This window comes from Chelmon rostratus, chromosome 7 (genome assembly GCF_017976325.1).
Source record: "Chelmon rostratus isolate fCheRos1 chromosome 7, fCheRos1.pri, whole genome shotgun sequence".
Lineage (NCBI taxonomy): Eukaryota > Metazoa > Chordata > Actinopteri > Chaetodontiformes > Chaetodontidae > Chelmon > Chelmon rostratus.
The window spans coordinates 25145604-25158087 of NC_055664.1; the positions used below are offsets into that span (position 1 = coordinate 25145604).

The window sequence follows — 12484 nt, forward strand, 5'->3', positions numbered from 1 at the left end:
TTATTTCTGCTGTGCTCCGAGACAGTCCAGACTAAAGAGGTTATTTTTGTATATTGTGAATCACTTCATGCAAGTAAACTGAGTTCTCTGTGTTATCCCTTCTTAAATGTTTAGTTTCGGCCCAAGTGATTAGGCGGGCCCTCATAGGACTACACTACCCAGCATTCGCACCGCATCATTTCCTTCTTTGGAGCGTTCCAAGGGCGTAATGTGTAGGATACAAACTATAAAAGGTCGGTTTTCCCTCACATTCAACTGTCCAAATACAACTTACAAATAATAATAGAAAGTAGTGCGTTGTACAGTAGACACTAGATGGAAAATGGTTGTCGAAGCCTTTAATAAATGCGTATGTGTACAGGTCTTGTTAACTTCCGGTTCTATGTTTCGGTCTGCTGTCCGACCCTAGAGGGCAGTAGCGATTGTCTCCATCTTCTGCCGCGGCTGACCAACGCAACTTGTGTGGAAGCAGGTAGGCCTCAGCCTTATTTTGGTCTTATTTTGGTCTTATTTGCACCGTAACTCATAAACTGAAGAAACATTGCATTGACTACATGACTTACATGCAAAACATGCTGATTGTTGCAGCTTGCACATCCACAGAATTAAACTTACTTGTCCTGCATTGGTTGTCGGTACGTTAGCTAGCGCTGGGCTAAGAAGGTTAGCAATGCTAGCCGCGTAGCGTCAACTTTAAATTAACAAAGATGCCAGTGGTAGGTTTGTCTTGCAAACGATTTTGTGTGCAAGGACAGTTAGAAACTGGGGATTACATGGTTTATACAGGTTTAGTGGAACCAAGTACTAAGGTACAGTATTTATCCACTCTGCTAGACTAGCTAAACGGCTAATGTAGATTGTTTGGCTAAGGCGCGCTGCCGCCATCAGATATCGATTTTAAAGTTAGAAGCATTGTTGTTCGCTGTAACGTCACTTAACCATTTTCTATTCTCTTTTGTTTGTTAGCAAACAAATAAAGATAACAAATATCTGAAACACAATGAGTGTTGACGTGAAGAAACTGAAAGTAAACGAATTAAAAGAGGAGCTCCAGCGCCGCGGCCTGGACACCAGAGGCCTGAAGGCGGACCTGGTGGAAAGGCTGAAAGCCGCTCTGGATGCTGAAGCCCAGGCTGATGCCTCAGAGCAAGGGTTGCAGGAGGATGAGTACTGCGAGGACACCCAAGACAACGGAGATGGAGAAGATGTAGATGATGGCGAAGAACAACAAGGTAAGCCCTATTGATGCCGTTTTTGTAAACAAATAGTTTGCTTTCTTACCCGATGTTGACGTTGATTATATAAGAGGTATTTAAACTTAAATCAGTTTTCTTTAGTCCTATGCGTTCTGTAAATCAAGCATCATGAAAAGCTGAGGAGTTCTATTGCTTGACTTTAAGTGCCCTCTGTATGCAAACATTAACTTATAATAGAGCTGTCTTTTAAATCTAAAGTAAGTGGCTCATTTAATAAAGTTTTAGTTTATCACATACAATATTTGGGTTTTGACCCCATCTTTAAAAAATGTGGCATTGCCAATATTGTAAAACTTTGTCAGACTAAATGTAGAATTGCTCCTTCTATGTGTTCAATTGAAAAAGGTCAAAGTGAGCCTGCAGATCAAAAAGAAAAGAGAACAAACTACATCATGCAAGCGCCACAAGTTCATGTTTTTCTGTTGTTGCAAGCTTGCAAACTTAAAGTTCTGGATCTCTCCCTTTCACAACCAGAAGTAGCAGAGGACGATGGTGATGGTGAAGGTGAAGGTGAAGGTGATGGTGATGTCCCCCAAGAGGAAGATGAGGGTGGAGATTCAGGTGGTTACTACGAGGATGAGGAGGCAGACCGCGAGCCTTATGAAAGTCAACCAACTTCAGACTCTGGTCACAGCATGCCAGACTTCACAGCAGATATTGATATACACAAATCTGATACGATATCTGAGGAAGATACCAAGCCTGTGTCAGAGCCAGAGGAGACCGTTGAGAACAAACAAGGTGATTTTCAATAATTTCTCAGCCAAATGTGCAACATGAAACATGCTCAGCCACAATTTTTACATGTGAAGTGTTCACAACTAGATCAGTGAAGATATAAACACAGTTAAGAGAAAACATTCTGTAGACAAAGCAAGTTTTACTAGCGTTTGATAGGGACACACTTCATGCCAATTCATCAGTGTTCACAATGACTCAATCATTAGTGTTGCTACCTCATAGAGTAAGTTGAAGTTGGCATGCAGTTTGCTCTGCTTTGTGGCTACAAATGAACAGCTAAAATGATGAGGAGACAATTGCTGTCTGCAGAGTCAGAGGTGCATGTATTTTTTCACAATCTAAACATGATTCATCATTAAAATAATGAAATTGTAAGAGCAGTGACATGTTAAAACAAAGCAACACAACAGGGTCAGAAGCTTAAACATGTCTAGTCCTGTGACACTGTTGTCAAGTTTACTATTGACATTTTCACCTTTGTTTGACAGTGAAGAGGAAGAAACACAATAAGGAGGAAAAAGAAGTGCATAGCATCAACAAAAGTCCCCCACTGGAATCAAATTGTGGTTTTCTAGCCTGTGCTGTAATTACTTGGCTGGCCACTCTAGTTTGTCTTTGTTTTGTGTTGTCGAGGTTATAGACGTGAGGGAAACAGAATATTAGAAAAATACTTTGTCAGTAAAAACCCTCTTATAAACAACACAAAATGTGATAGATTGCCCATACTTAAAAAAAAAAAATTAAATACCACTAAACATGTAGCTCACCGCCATTGTTCATTTGTCATTGTAGATATCAAAGTGGAGGTCAAAATGGAAGATGACCCTGAGGCTGCTGGAGATGGACAGCAGAATATTCATGGGACAGAACATCAGCAAGAGCCAGAAGATGCACCTCATGCTGAACAAGTCAAAGTGGAAGCTGATAAAGGTGGACACTATGGCCGCAAGAGACCATATGAGGAGAGCAGGAGCTACGGCTACTATGAGCACCGTGAGGAAAAGAGGTCAGTTCATCAGAAATTTTGATATGTTGCATTGAGGCTTCTTGCTGGTGTTCTTAATTAACACAATCACAGCACAACAAAAGTAAAACAAGGGAAATATCCAGTCATTGGCCAGTCTATTTAAATTAATTTTGTCATTTAAAGTGGCTGTAAACTTCATACTGTGCTGATATTGTACAGATCCCGAACACCACAGCCCCCTGCTGAAGACGAGGAAGAGAACATAGATGACACTCTTGTTACAATTGATACATGTAAGTACAAGGATTAAATGCATCTTTGCCCGAGTTAATGGTAATCTGTGAAAATGTAGTCCCAGCTGTAGCCCCTCTGACTCTGGGCTGGCTGGTTTTCATTCTCCGAACATTCTTTGTGGGCACCTCTACTTTGTTTTTTTGGATTTTAATTCAGTTGTTAATGTATCATACAACAGTAGTATTTCTACAACGGTCAGTTTCGTGACTTGTAAATATTTTCACATATGACCTCCAACCCAACAGTCCGCTGTGCTGCTTGTTTGTAGTGGTGTTTGACTAAGACAGATTAGAAGGAGCTGGAATGGTGTAGCGCATGCTGAGAGTAAACACTGACCATGAGCTCTGTTTAGTTGGTGAATCAGCTGACTGCAGTGTTTCAAATTTAGCTGTGAGCTAGTTTTAGTAACCTGAAACTTATCTTTTCAATTTGGCCCATGGCTTTCTTGATACGGGCCTGAAACTTTTGCACTTTGCCTCATAGTTATGCATTGCTACACTTCTTTTAAAATCTAGTATTTAACTTGATTTGATCTTAAGCGATAGTTAGGGCTCTGTTTATACCTTTTATCAGAACAAAAGTGAATTCTTAAGTGTTTGATGTGGTTACCCTAGCCTGCTCCAAAACCAGCTCTGCTGCAGTGCCTTGCCAGATTTCACCTCAAGACATATCTGTGCAGAGGGTGTTGATATATTTCACAGTGACATGAGAGTACGTCAAAAGCATTGCCCAGAGGTATATGCCAATAACTATGGAATCCCAGAAAATGGATCCACAGAGGCTGCCAGCGGGGCATGGCATGCACTGATTTCAATGCACAAGATGCATTTTCATACCAAAACTGCTCCAAATGACATGTTGTCACTTAATCAGAATACACTTACCTTTTGTATTTGCAGAGATTAGACTATAGCAATACTTGTTTTAACTGTGGATTTGTTGTACCAGGTTTCACAAATAGAGACATTTAAAATCTTTTTTGGCTTCTTTTCAGACAACTGTGATCTTCATTTCAAAGTGTCCCGAGATCGCTACAGTGGTTATCCACTAACCATTGAAGGCTTTGCTTACCTGTGGGCTGGAGCACGAGCTTCACATGGTGTCACCCAGGGCCGCGTCTGTTATGAGATGAAGGTAACGAGTATGGTTTCGTCTGGTGAAGCATTGGGCCACTGTAAATAAACTTTTTCTGTATACTGTGTCCACATTTGACATAAGGGTCCTTGATACATGAGACAGGCTTTCTGCATTTGTTATTTTTTAAACAGCAGATGAGCAGCTCATGGTGACTTGTTGCTGTTATATGGCACTATATATTCTCTGACTGTCTTCTCTAGGCTTGTTTTTTACCTGATTTGTTTCCCACTCTTCAGCTCAATGAGGAAATACCTGTAAAGCACCTGCCCAGTAGTGAGCCAGATCCCCATGTGGTCAGAATTGGATGGTCACTCAACCACTGCAGCACTCAGCTTGGTGAGTGCATTTGACACAAATGAAACTTAGCTACAAAAGAGAGCTGTGGCCTAAAATGGAAACGGTGCATTTAATTGTCTTGTTTTAGGTGAGGAGCCCTTTTCCTTTGGCTACGGAGGAACAGGAAAGAAATCCTCTGACTGTAAGTTTGCAGACTTTGGTGAGAAGTTTGGTGAAAACGACGTCATCGGCTGTTACATTGTAAGTAATGACAACCTCAGTGCAATTTATTTTTGTGTTTCCAACTGAATGACAGTATAACTGGATTTGTGTGTGGCTGTGTTTCTTATTTTACCAGTTTCTACTTAATTCTATGCCTTATTTTAGTGTTAACTCAGAAACTACTTTAATTTGCTCACAACTCGCATTTTAGTTTTTTTCTCACACGATTAAATTTTTACAACAGCAGGTGAGCCACATGTGGAGGAAGCTTGTAATGAATGACGTAGCCTATCAAAAACAGTCAGAACCAACTCAGTACCAATTGACATCAGCATCAGCCAGGTGCACATACAAGCTTTTACAAAACAACGAACCAGGAGAGGTCGCGTCACAAGCAGTACATGTGCAGGAGGGATGTAATACCAGACAATGTTTTTCCCTCTCTCTCTGTGTTTCTGTACAAAGCGTGTGTGGTTGTCCATAGATGGTTGGGTGGAGCGAAAGGAGATTGTCCACTAGTCAGTCAATCATGGATGTAGTTGTTTCCTCAGATGGATTTTTTTTAATGCTAAAATGGGTCTCCACATTTACTTTGGTGGCCATTCATATACCTGGGCGGCCTGCCCAAGCAAAGTCTTTGTGGAGGAAGGCTGACTTTATCTGCTTTTGATAGTATTGTATTAGGATCAGTTGGAAGCAATGGTTTATTATGCTTAAGATTAGAAAGCAAGTAAAATAGACCTCATTTTGATTCTGATTTATAACTGACTTGTGGTTTTAACTAATATTTATGGTAATATTTTCTTGTAATTCTGGTGTTTTGTCTGTGTAGTCAATGGCACATTATTAAAAAGTAAAACTCACATGTTGTTTTTCCTGCCACTTTAGGACTTCGACAGTGGTGACGAGGTGGAGATGGGCTTTTCTAAGAACGGAGTGTGGCTGGGCGTGGCTTTTCGGACAACCAAGGAGGCGCTGGCAGGCCGTGCCCTGTTTCCTCACGTCCTGGTGAAGAATTGTGCTGTTGAGTTCAACTTTGGACAGAAGCTGGAGCCGTACTTCCCGCCACCAGAGGGATACACATACATCCACCAGCTTGACATGAAGGACAAAGTCAGAGGCACTAAGGGACCTGCCACCAAATCTGAATGCGAGGTAGGGCAGTGTTGAAGGTTTGAAACAGTATTTGGAATTGTTGCTGACAAAAAATTTAAATTGACTTGGACACATGCAGCCCAAAAATAAGGAAGAGGGCCTATAAAACATAAACACCCCTCTTAGACTTTTTCAGTTTGGTTTTATTTTTTCACAACATACAGTACATCAACACGAAAAATACTTATAAAATGTTAGTTGAAAAAATTGTAAATTCAACTTAATTAATATGTTTAGATCAGTTTACAGAGATTGAATCAATTTTAGATCACACACACACATTTTGATTGTGCAGGATTAACCTGTTTTGTTTGTTCACTTGTTTCAGATCTTGATGATGGTTGGCCTGCCCGCCTGCGGAAAGACCACTTGGGCCATAAAGCATGCAGAGACTAACCCCGAGAAGAAGTACAACATCTTGGGCACAAATGCCATCATGGACAAGATGAAGGTTGGTTTGGGCCACCACCACCTCCAAACTAAACACACTTCACACGGTTGTACGGTCCGTCATTGTCCTGCGTGACTATTTGTTCTGCAGGTGATGGGTCTGCGTCGCCAGAGGAACTACGCTGGCCGCTGGGATATTCTGATACAGCAGGCCACCCAGTGTCTGAACAGGCTGATTGAAATTGCTGCCCGCAAGAGACGCAACTACATCCTAGATCAGGTACTGCCCTCCCACCCACACTCTGCTCTGATACTCGTCACAGTCAGTCAATGTGCCCTGATGATCACTCTCTCTAATGTACTATTTATTTATCTTTCAGGGGACTCTGTGTATTATAGAGTAGAAGAAGCATTGATCACCCTCTTGTCACTTGCTTGTCATGTATTGTAAAGGAAAATGATTAATGGCTCTCATAAGTGACAGAATATTTCATGTTTTCATCCCTCAGTACATTTGCACTTGCTATTTCTTGTCATAATACAGTATTGTTTGTCTTGTGAATTTCAACAATGTACAAGTAAACCATGACTATGTAAAGATGTTGAGAAACAAGTAAGCTCTGACTGGTGAGTAAGAAAAACGCCTTCTGTTGCTAATTTAATAAGACAGAGTTGATAGCTTTTTTAAAAGCTATTTTAAGTGAGATACATGGAACTTTTGAGTGTGTTTTTTAATAAATTGACCCTGAAGGTAAGTAATGACTAACAGTTTTTAGATTTTCAGATTCTTGTGCTCAGTAAGTGTGAAAAAAGGTAGGTGGGTCTGATGGTGAACTGGTTTTTCTGTGGATACTGTGAGTATGTGCAGGTAGGTTATATCTGTCTGTTGTTGTCTTGACTGGGACTAGAGTCCATATAAAGACGAGGTAAGTCAAGGTAAGTGTGGGGGGACCCTTCAGAATAGAAAGGTTGTTTTTGATGTAGCATGCTCCTGCAGACGCTAAATATTGGAGACTGAGATGGACAATGTTACTGTGAACTGGGCAGACCAGAAAGAGATTTCCTCTGAAAACACATCAAGAATTGAGTTCTTATTTTGGTATGCATGGAAAGCTCAGTTGTTTCCAGGCATGCAGGGTAAAACCTAACTGTTAAATTGTATGTTTTTAAAATAATTTTATTTTTACATTGTTGTTTTCATATGAATGTTAGTATGATTTGACATTGCTGTTAAACGACTGACATACTCAAAGAGAAAGGGTTGTAGTATCATGTAGCGTTGTTGATTACCTGTTGCTCATTGTAGGAACAGGGAGGGAGGTTGTTTGATTGCAGCTGGTACTTTGAGTTGTGTGCCCGTTCAGACGCTTTGCTGTTGACCGGTGAATTGTGTGTATTTGTCGGTGACAGTGAATCCTCTATTTGAATAATGACATAACATGATAGTGACTTTGTTTTTACCATCTGCTGTGTTTGCACTATATAACTATGGCAGTTTGAATACTGAGTCTAACCTGTAAAATTACCTAATTTGGGGTTTATTGTGAAGATCCTGGTCTAACTTGCACATTCAAAATATCTGAGGATTTGTTTAAAAATGATTGGTTCCACTTTTTGATCATTTAAAGTAGTATACATGCCTTTATGAATATGAATAGATTGCAGAATGTTGTGGATTGGAGACAGTGATATTAAGTGTGGCTAAGCTCGACAAATGACAGTAGTGATAGAACAAATTGTGATACGTTTTTGATGTTCCCAGTTGTTGTAATGCCCAGGAAATCGCAAATACAGGGGTTGCAAGCTCAAGTATTCGTCGCAAGATGTCAGATATTTATTTTATCATTACTACAATATCCTGCTTGTTATGGCACATGATTTATTGCAGCCTTAATTTGCATGTGGTGGTTTTTTGCTTTCAGCATAGAATTTGAACTAGTATTCCTTTTAGAACCAGAATTGATAAGATGAATCAAGGTTGAAACAGTCTAAACGGTAACACAGCAAGGCACATTTGAATTCCATTGTATGGGCATCAAACATTTATTGTCCTAACTCTGCACTTACACAGTAATGTGATGACATAGATAATAGATCTGGATGTAGATGGTGGACAAAATGCTGACTTCCGACATCTGCGAATGCTCACAATAGACTACAGTTATGACACTTTTTAAAATGTATTGACAAGCAGTACATTGTCGCATGACGACGTATTTGAATAAGCGCAATAACTACTAATAGGAATTTGAATTTGTTACTCACTGATTTGAAACTTGTTAGTCTGACTGTTGTTATGTAATTCAGCGAACATACTGTACTGTATAGTCAGTTTAAATATTTGTGGGGTCCCTCTGTGTCTGTAATTAACATTCATCAGCAGTCACAGGGCAACTGGATGCACAGACTGGGAGGTAAGTCTGTGGAGTGATGAGAGGCCATTAGAACCTGAGTAAAAGCGTAGACTGACATCCAAGCCAAACCTCTCTCACTTCATTATTGCAGGGTTCCAGCTTCCTTCCAGTGGAAAGCCATTACAAGTAAACAATAACAAACAAGCTTCTACTTCTTTCTTGTCACCATTGCTAGACAAATGTATATGGATCAGCAAGGAGACGAAAAATGCGTCCTTTTGAAGGTTTTCAACGCAAGGCTATTGTAATTTGTCCCACGGACGAGGATTTAAAAGAACGAACATTAAAGCAAACCAATGAGCAGGGGAAGGATGTGCCCGATCATGCTGTTTTAGAAATGAAAGGTAGGAATGCTGTGGAAACAACAAATAAAACACCAGATCTACTTTTTACTTTTCTATGTGTTGTCTCTAAAATCAAACTTGGAAGATGCCCCCTCCCCCCTTCCCCCATCATAGGCTTTGACCAGATATCAGACCTGGACATTTTTTTTAAACAGTCCACATGAATTTGATTCTTTTTTTGCCCTCTATCTGCCACTCGCCATACAGCTTACTTCTAATGCACTGCAAACTGAGACTTGGGCCTTGTTGGGGTCATATTATAGTGGAGCTAATATTGCACAATTTGCTTCCCTGAAAAGGATGTTTCCAAATAGCAAACTTACAAGCAGTCATGTGCTGAAGTTGTTGGAAGTTCATTTGTAACAGCATTACATCAGCTGTCCTGGTTTGCAGTGCTGTTTCCTCCTCTCACCAACCTTCTAGTTGTCCTTTTTGTCCCCCTCCCCACCTCTACTGAACTCCCCCCTCTCCTGTGTCTGCTTAAACAAATTTTTCCTCCATGTTGCCCTGGAGGTGATGTTTGTTCCCTTTACCCTGCCATCTGCTTTCATCTATCTGCTCTTAGTTTCTCTATGATTTCCACTGTCTCTGTATGGTAGTAATTATTTTTCATTTTGTCTTCCGGTGGTGTGGCTGCTCTGGTCTTCACTGCAACCCCCTACCCCCTCTCTTTCTCTCTCTTTCTCTCCATCCGTCTCTTGCTGGATGGACTGTCTCTCTCTTCTCCTCCTGTGGTCACCTCTATCACTCCAAGCCAACTTTACTCTCCCTGAGGCTTGCGACTTCCTGGAGGCGGTGACGTTCATTGAGCTGCAGCGCGATGAGGCTGAAAATCTGTTGAAGCAGTACAATGAGGAAGGCCGCAAGGCTGGCCCGCCCCCTGAGAAACGCTATGACAACAGGCAGGGTGGGTTCCGTGGCCGTGGCAGTGGTAGCTTCCAGCGGTATGACAACCGCGATGGTTCCCGCAGTGGCTACCAGAACCGCAGTGGGGATGGAGGCAGTGGATACAGAGGAGGTGAGTGGTGCAGTCGGCAAACCTCATGTTTTGTTTTCATCATGTGAAGGTTATGGTATTTTGGTTACATCCAAGTCGCATAGCTAAACATCTTCATGTAAGGGAAGTCCCTGACCATCTTTCTAAAATCAAGAAGGTTTAACGACACTTACCGCTGTTTTGGAAAGATTGCCACATGCTTTTCTGTTATTTGAGTTTAAAGATACAGAAGGGCTACAATGTCAGTATACAGACCTCATATACATGTATGTATTGCAGTTTTAACGTAAATCTTGTTTATTTGGCAGGCTACAATCGTGGCAGCTATAACCAGAACCGTTGGGGCAACAGCTACCGCGACGGAGGCTCTGATTCACGCAGTGGATATAACCGCAACCAGCAATCAGGAGGAAGCTACAATCGCCCGGTCCCTTACAACAAGGGAGGATACAACCAGGTACCTAACATGACCTTTATGTATTAAATTAGAGAAATTATCAAGTGAACAAACAGACTGAATTTGATTGAAAATTAATGTATTCTCCTTTATCCCCAGGGCTACAGCCAGAGCTACAACCAAGGATACAACCAGGGCAGCTACAACCAGAATTACTACAGCAACTATAGCCAGTACCCAGGATACAGTCAGAGCTACAGCCAGACGCCCACCACTGGACAGACGTACAACCACCACCAGCAACAGCCACAGCAGCAGCAACAGCCGCAGCAACAGCAGAGCTACAACCAGCAATATCAGCAGGTAGTCAAACACTCTGTCCTTGCCTCTTACATACCTTTGAAAAGTAACCAGACTGGGGTGGTGGAGTTAGGGGCTGTCATAGGCTGTGGCTTTCTGTAATGAACACCTTCATAAACAGCGGCTGCACTCAGCATTAACTCATTGCAGTTGCAGTAGACCTCCATGATGATTCCAGTTTTACTGTGATAAATGTTTCACTGCAGAAAATAACTTTTCTCAAAATGTCTTAAAAAAAAAAATCACTGCACCGTCTCCATGTTATATCTTTGCTACAGAACGACTAAATACACATCTTAAATTTGTCAATAGCACTCGTAGATGTGTATACTTGTCACAGGTGACTGCATTTGGTGATGAGACAAACGTACAGACATAAATCTGAGTCAACCACAGAATCTGCACAAAGGAGCAAAGTGCAAACCTTTTGAAGCCACCATGAATTCTGCTGGTGTTTAATGTTTGTCACTCATAAGAGACATTTGGTCTTATAAATTGTCCCTAAAGAGAGGTGCAAAAAGAGAAATGTGGGGGCAGTTTAGGGAACATTGAGAAATATTACATGCTCTCATTGCTGTGCTTGCATTCTCTTTCTCTCTCCAGTATGCTCAGCAGTGGCAGCAGTACTACCAGAACCAGAATCAGTGGAACCAGTATTACAGCCAGTACGGCAGCTACCCTGGACAGGGCAGCCAAGGATCATCTTCTGGTTCTCAGTAGCTTCGCCTTGCATCTGTACCTGCAACCACCTGTGTCCTAAACACTCTGACCTCTGCAGCTAGTCGATTTTGTACAGTCACACATTAAGTCCCCAATCTTAACTGTCACTGTCTGGTTTAATACAGTAGCCTTCATTCCTCACCAATCAGTGTACACACTAACTGTATACAGTTTGATGTCGTCTCATTTTTTTTACTGAATGAAGTCTTACCCTAAGCAGTGACCATGAGGTGGTAGATAATAGAAATCAGAACATTAACTGAATGTTATCTATTATGCATTGAATGTGGATGTCTGTTGAACCACAAACTCCACGTTTGCTCCAGGTTGAAGAGGTAATTGTATATTTCTAGGATGCATAGTGTGAAAAGTGGCAGGGCAGGAAAAATACAGCAAAGCCTGAATAATTATGCTTGTTTTGAGAAGCTTAACAAAGAACAAAATGCATGCTTTTTACCTTCACGACCCTTCCCCCTGTCTTTCTCTTTACTTTTCAGTTTCTGAGTGAGCACATTTCGTTTACTCCAATAGAAATCAAACATGGAACATTTTTTTATAGGTGTTGATGCTGTAGTATTTAAGCGTTAATCCAGTCTTTGATTGAAAAATATTTTGCCACTCTGAGTAGTTATATGTGAAAGGGTTTTTTTTCTATCCCTTTGTGGTTGGTGTTCATAGAGTCCAGTAGTTAAACCTTGTTGTCAAACCTATTTTTTTCTACCTGAAAATGAAAATCTGGTCAACCAGTTACCCAATCTTCTTGTCTTTATACAATAAATGCAATTGTATACGCCTGTAGATGTTACTGTGATCC

The 12484-nt window shown here is 41.1% G+C and overlaps 1 protein-coding gene across 1 annotated transcript; it reads left to right on the forward strand.

Moving 5' to 3' along the window:
- Positions 1-382: 382 nt before the first annotated feature.
- hnrnpul1 (heterogeneous nuclear ribonucleoprotein U-like 1) lies at positions 383-12468 on the forward strand. The gene is made up of 16 exons (XM_041939923.1): positions 383-472; positions 967-1232; positions 1731-1997; positions 2790-3003; positions 3184-3257; positions 4253-4392; positions 4632-4731; positions 4820-4932; positions 5782-6048; positions 6377-6499; positions 6590-6718; positions 9028-9196; positions 9951-10214; positions 10502-10650; positions 10750-10953; positions 11554-12468. The coding sequence occupies exons 2-16, from the start codon at positions 1001-1003 to the stop codon at positions 11668-11670; spliced, it is 2562 nt and encodes an 853-aa protein (XP_041795857.1). The 5' UTR covers positions 383-472; positions 967-1000; the 3' UTR covers positions 11671-12468.
- The last annotated feature ends 16 nt before the right edge of the window (positions 12469-12484 follow it).

Coding starts and splice junctions, on each gene's coding strand:
- hnrnpul1 (XM_041939923.1), top strand. CDS start 1,001: ATGAGTGTTGACGTGAAGAAACTGAAAGTAAACGAATTAAAAGAGGAG. Junction 1,233..1,730: donor TGATGGCGAAGAACAACAAG/GTAAGCCCTATT, acceptor TTTCACAACCAG/AAGTAGCAGAGGACGATGGT. Junction 10,651..10,749: donor ACAAGGGAGGATACAACCAG/GTACCTAACATG, acceptor CTTTATCCCCAG/GGCTACAGCCAGAGCTACAA.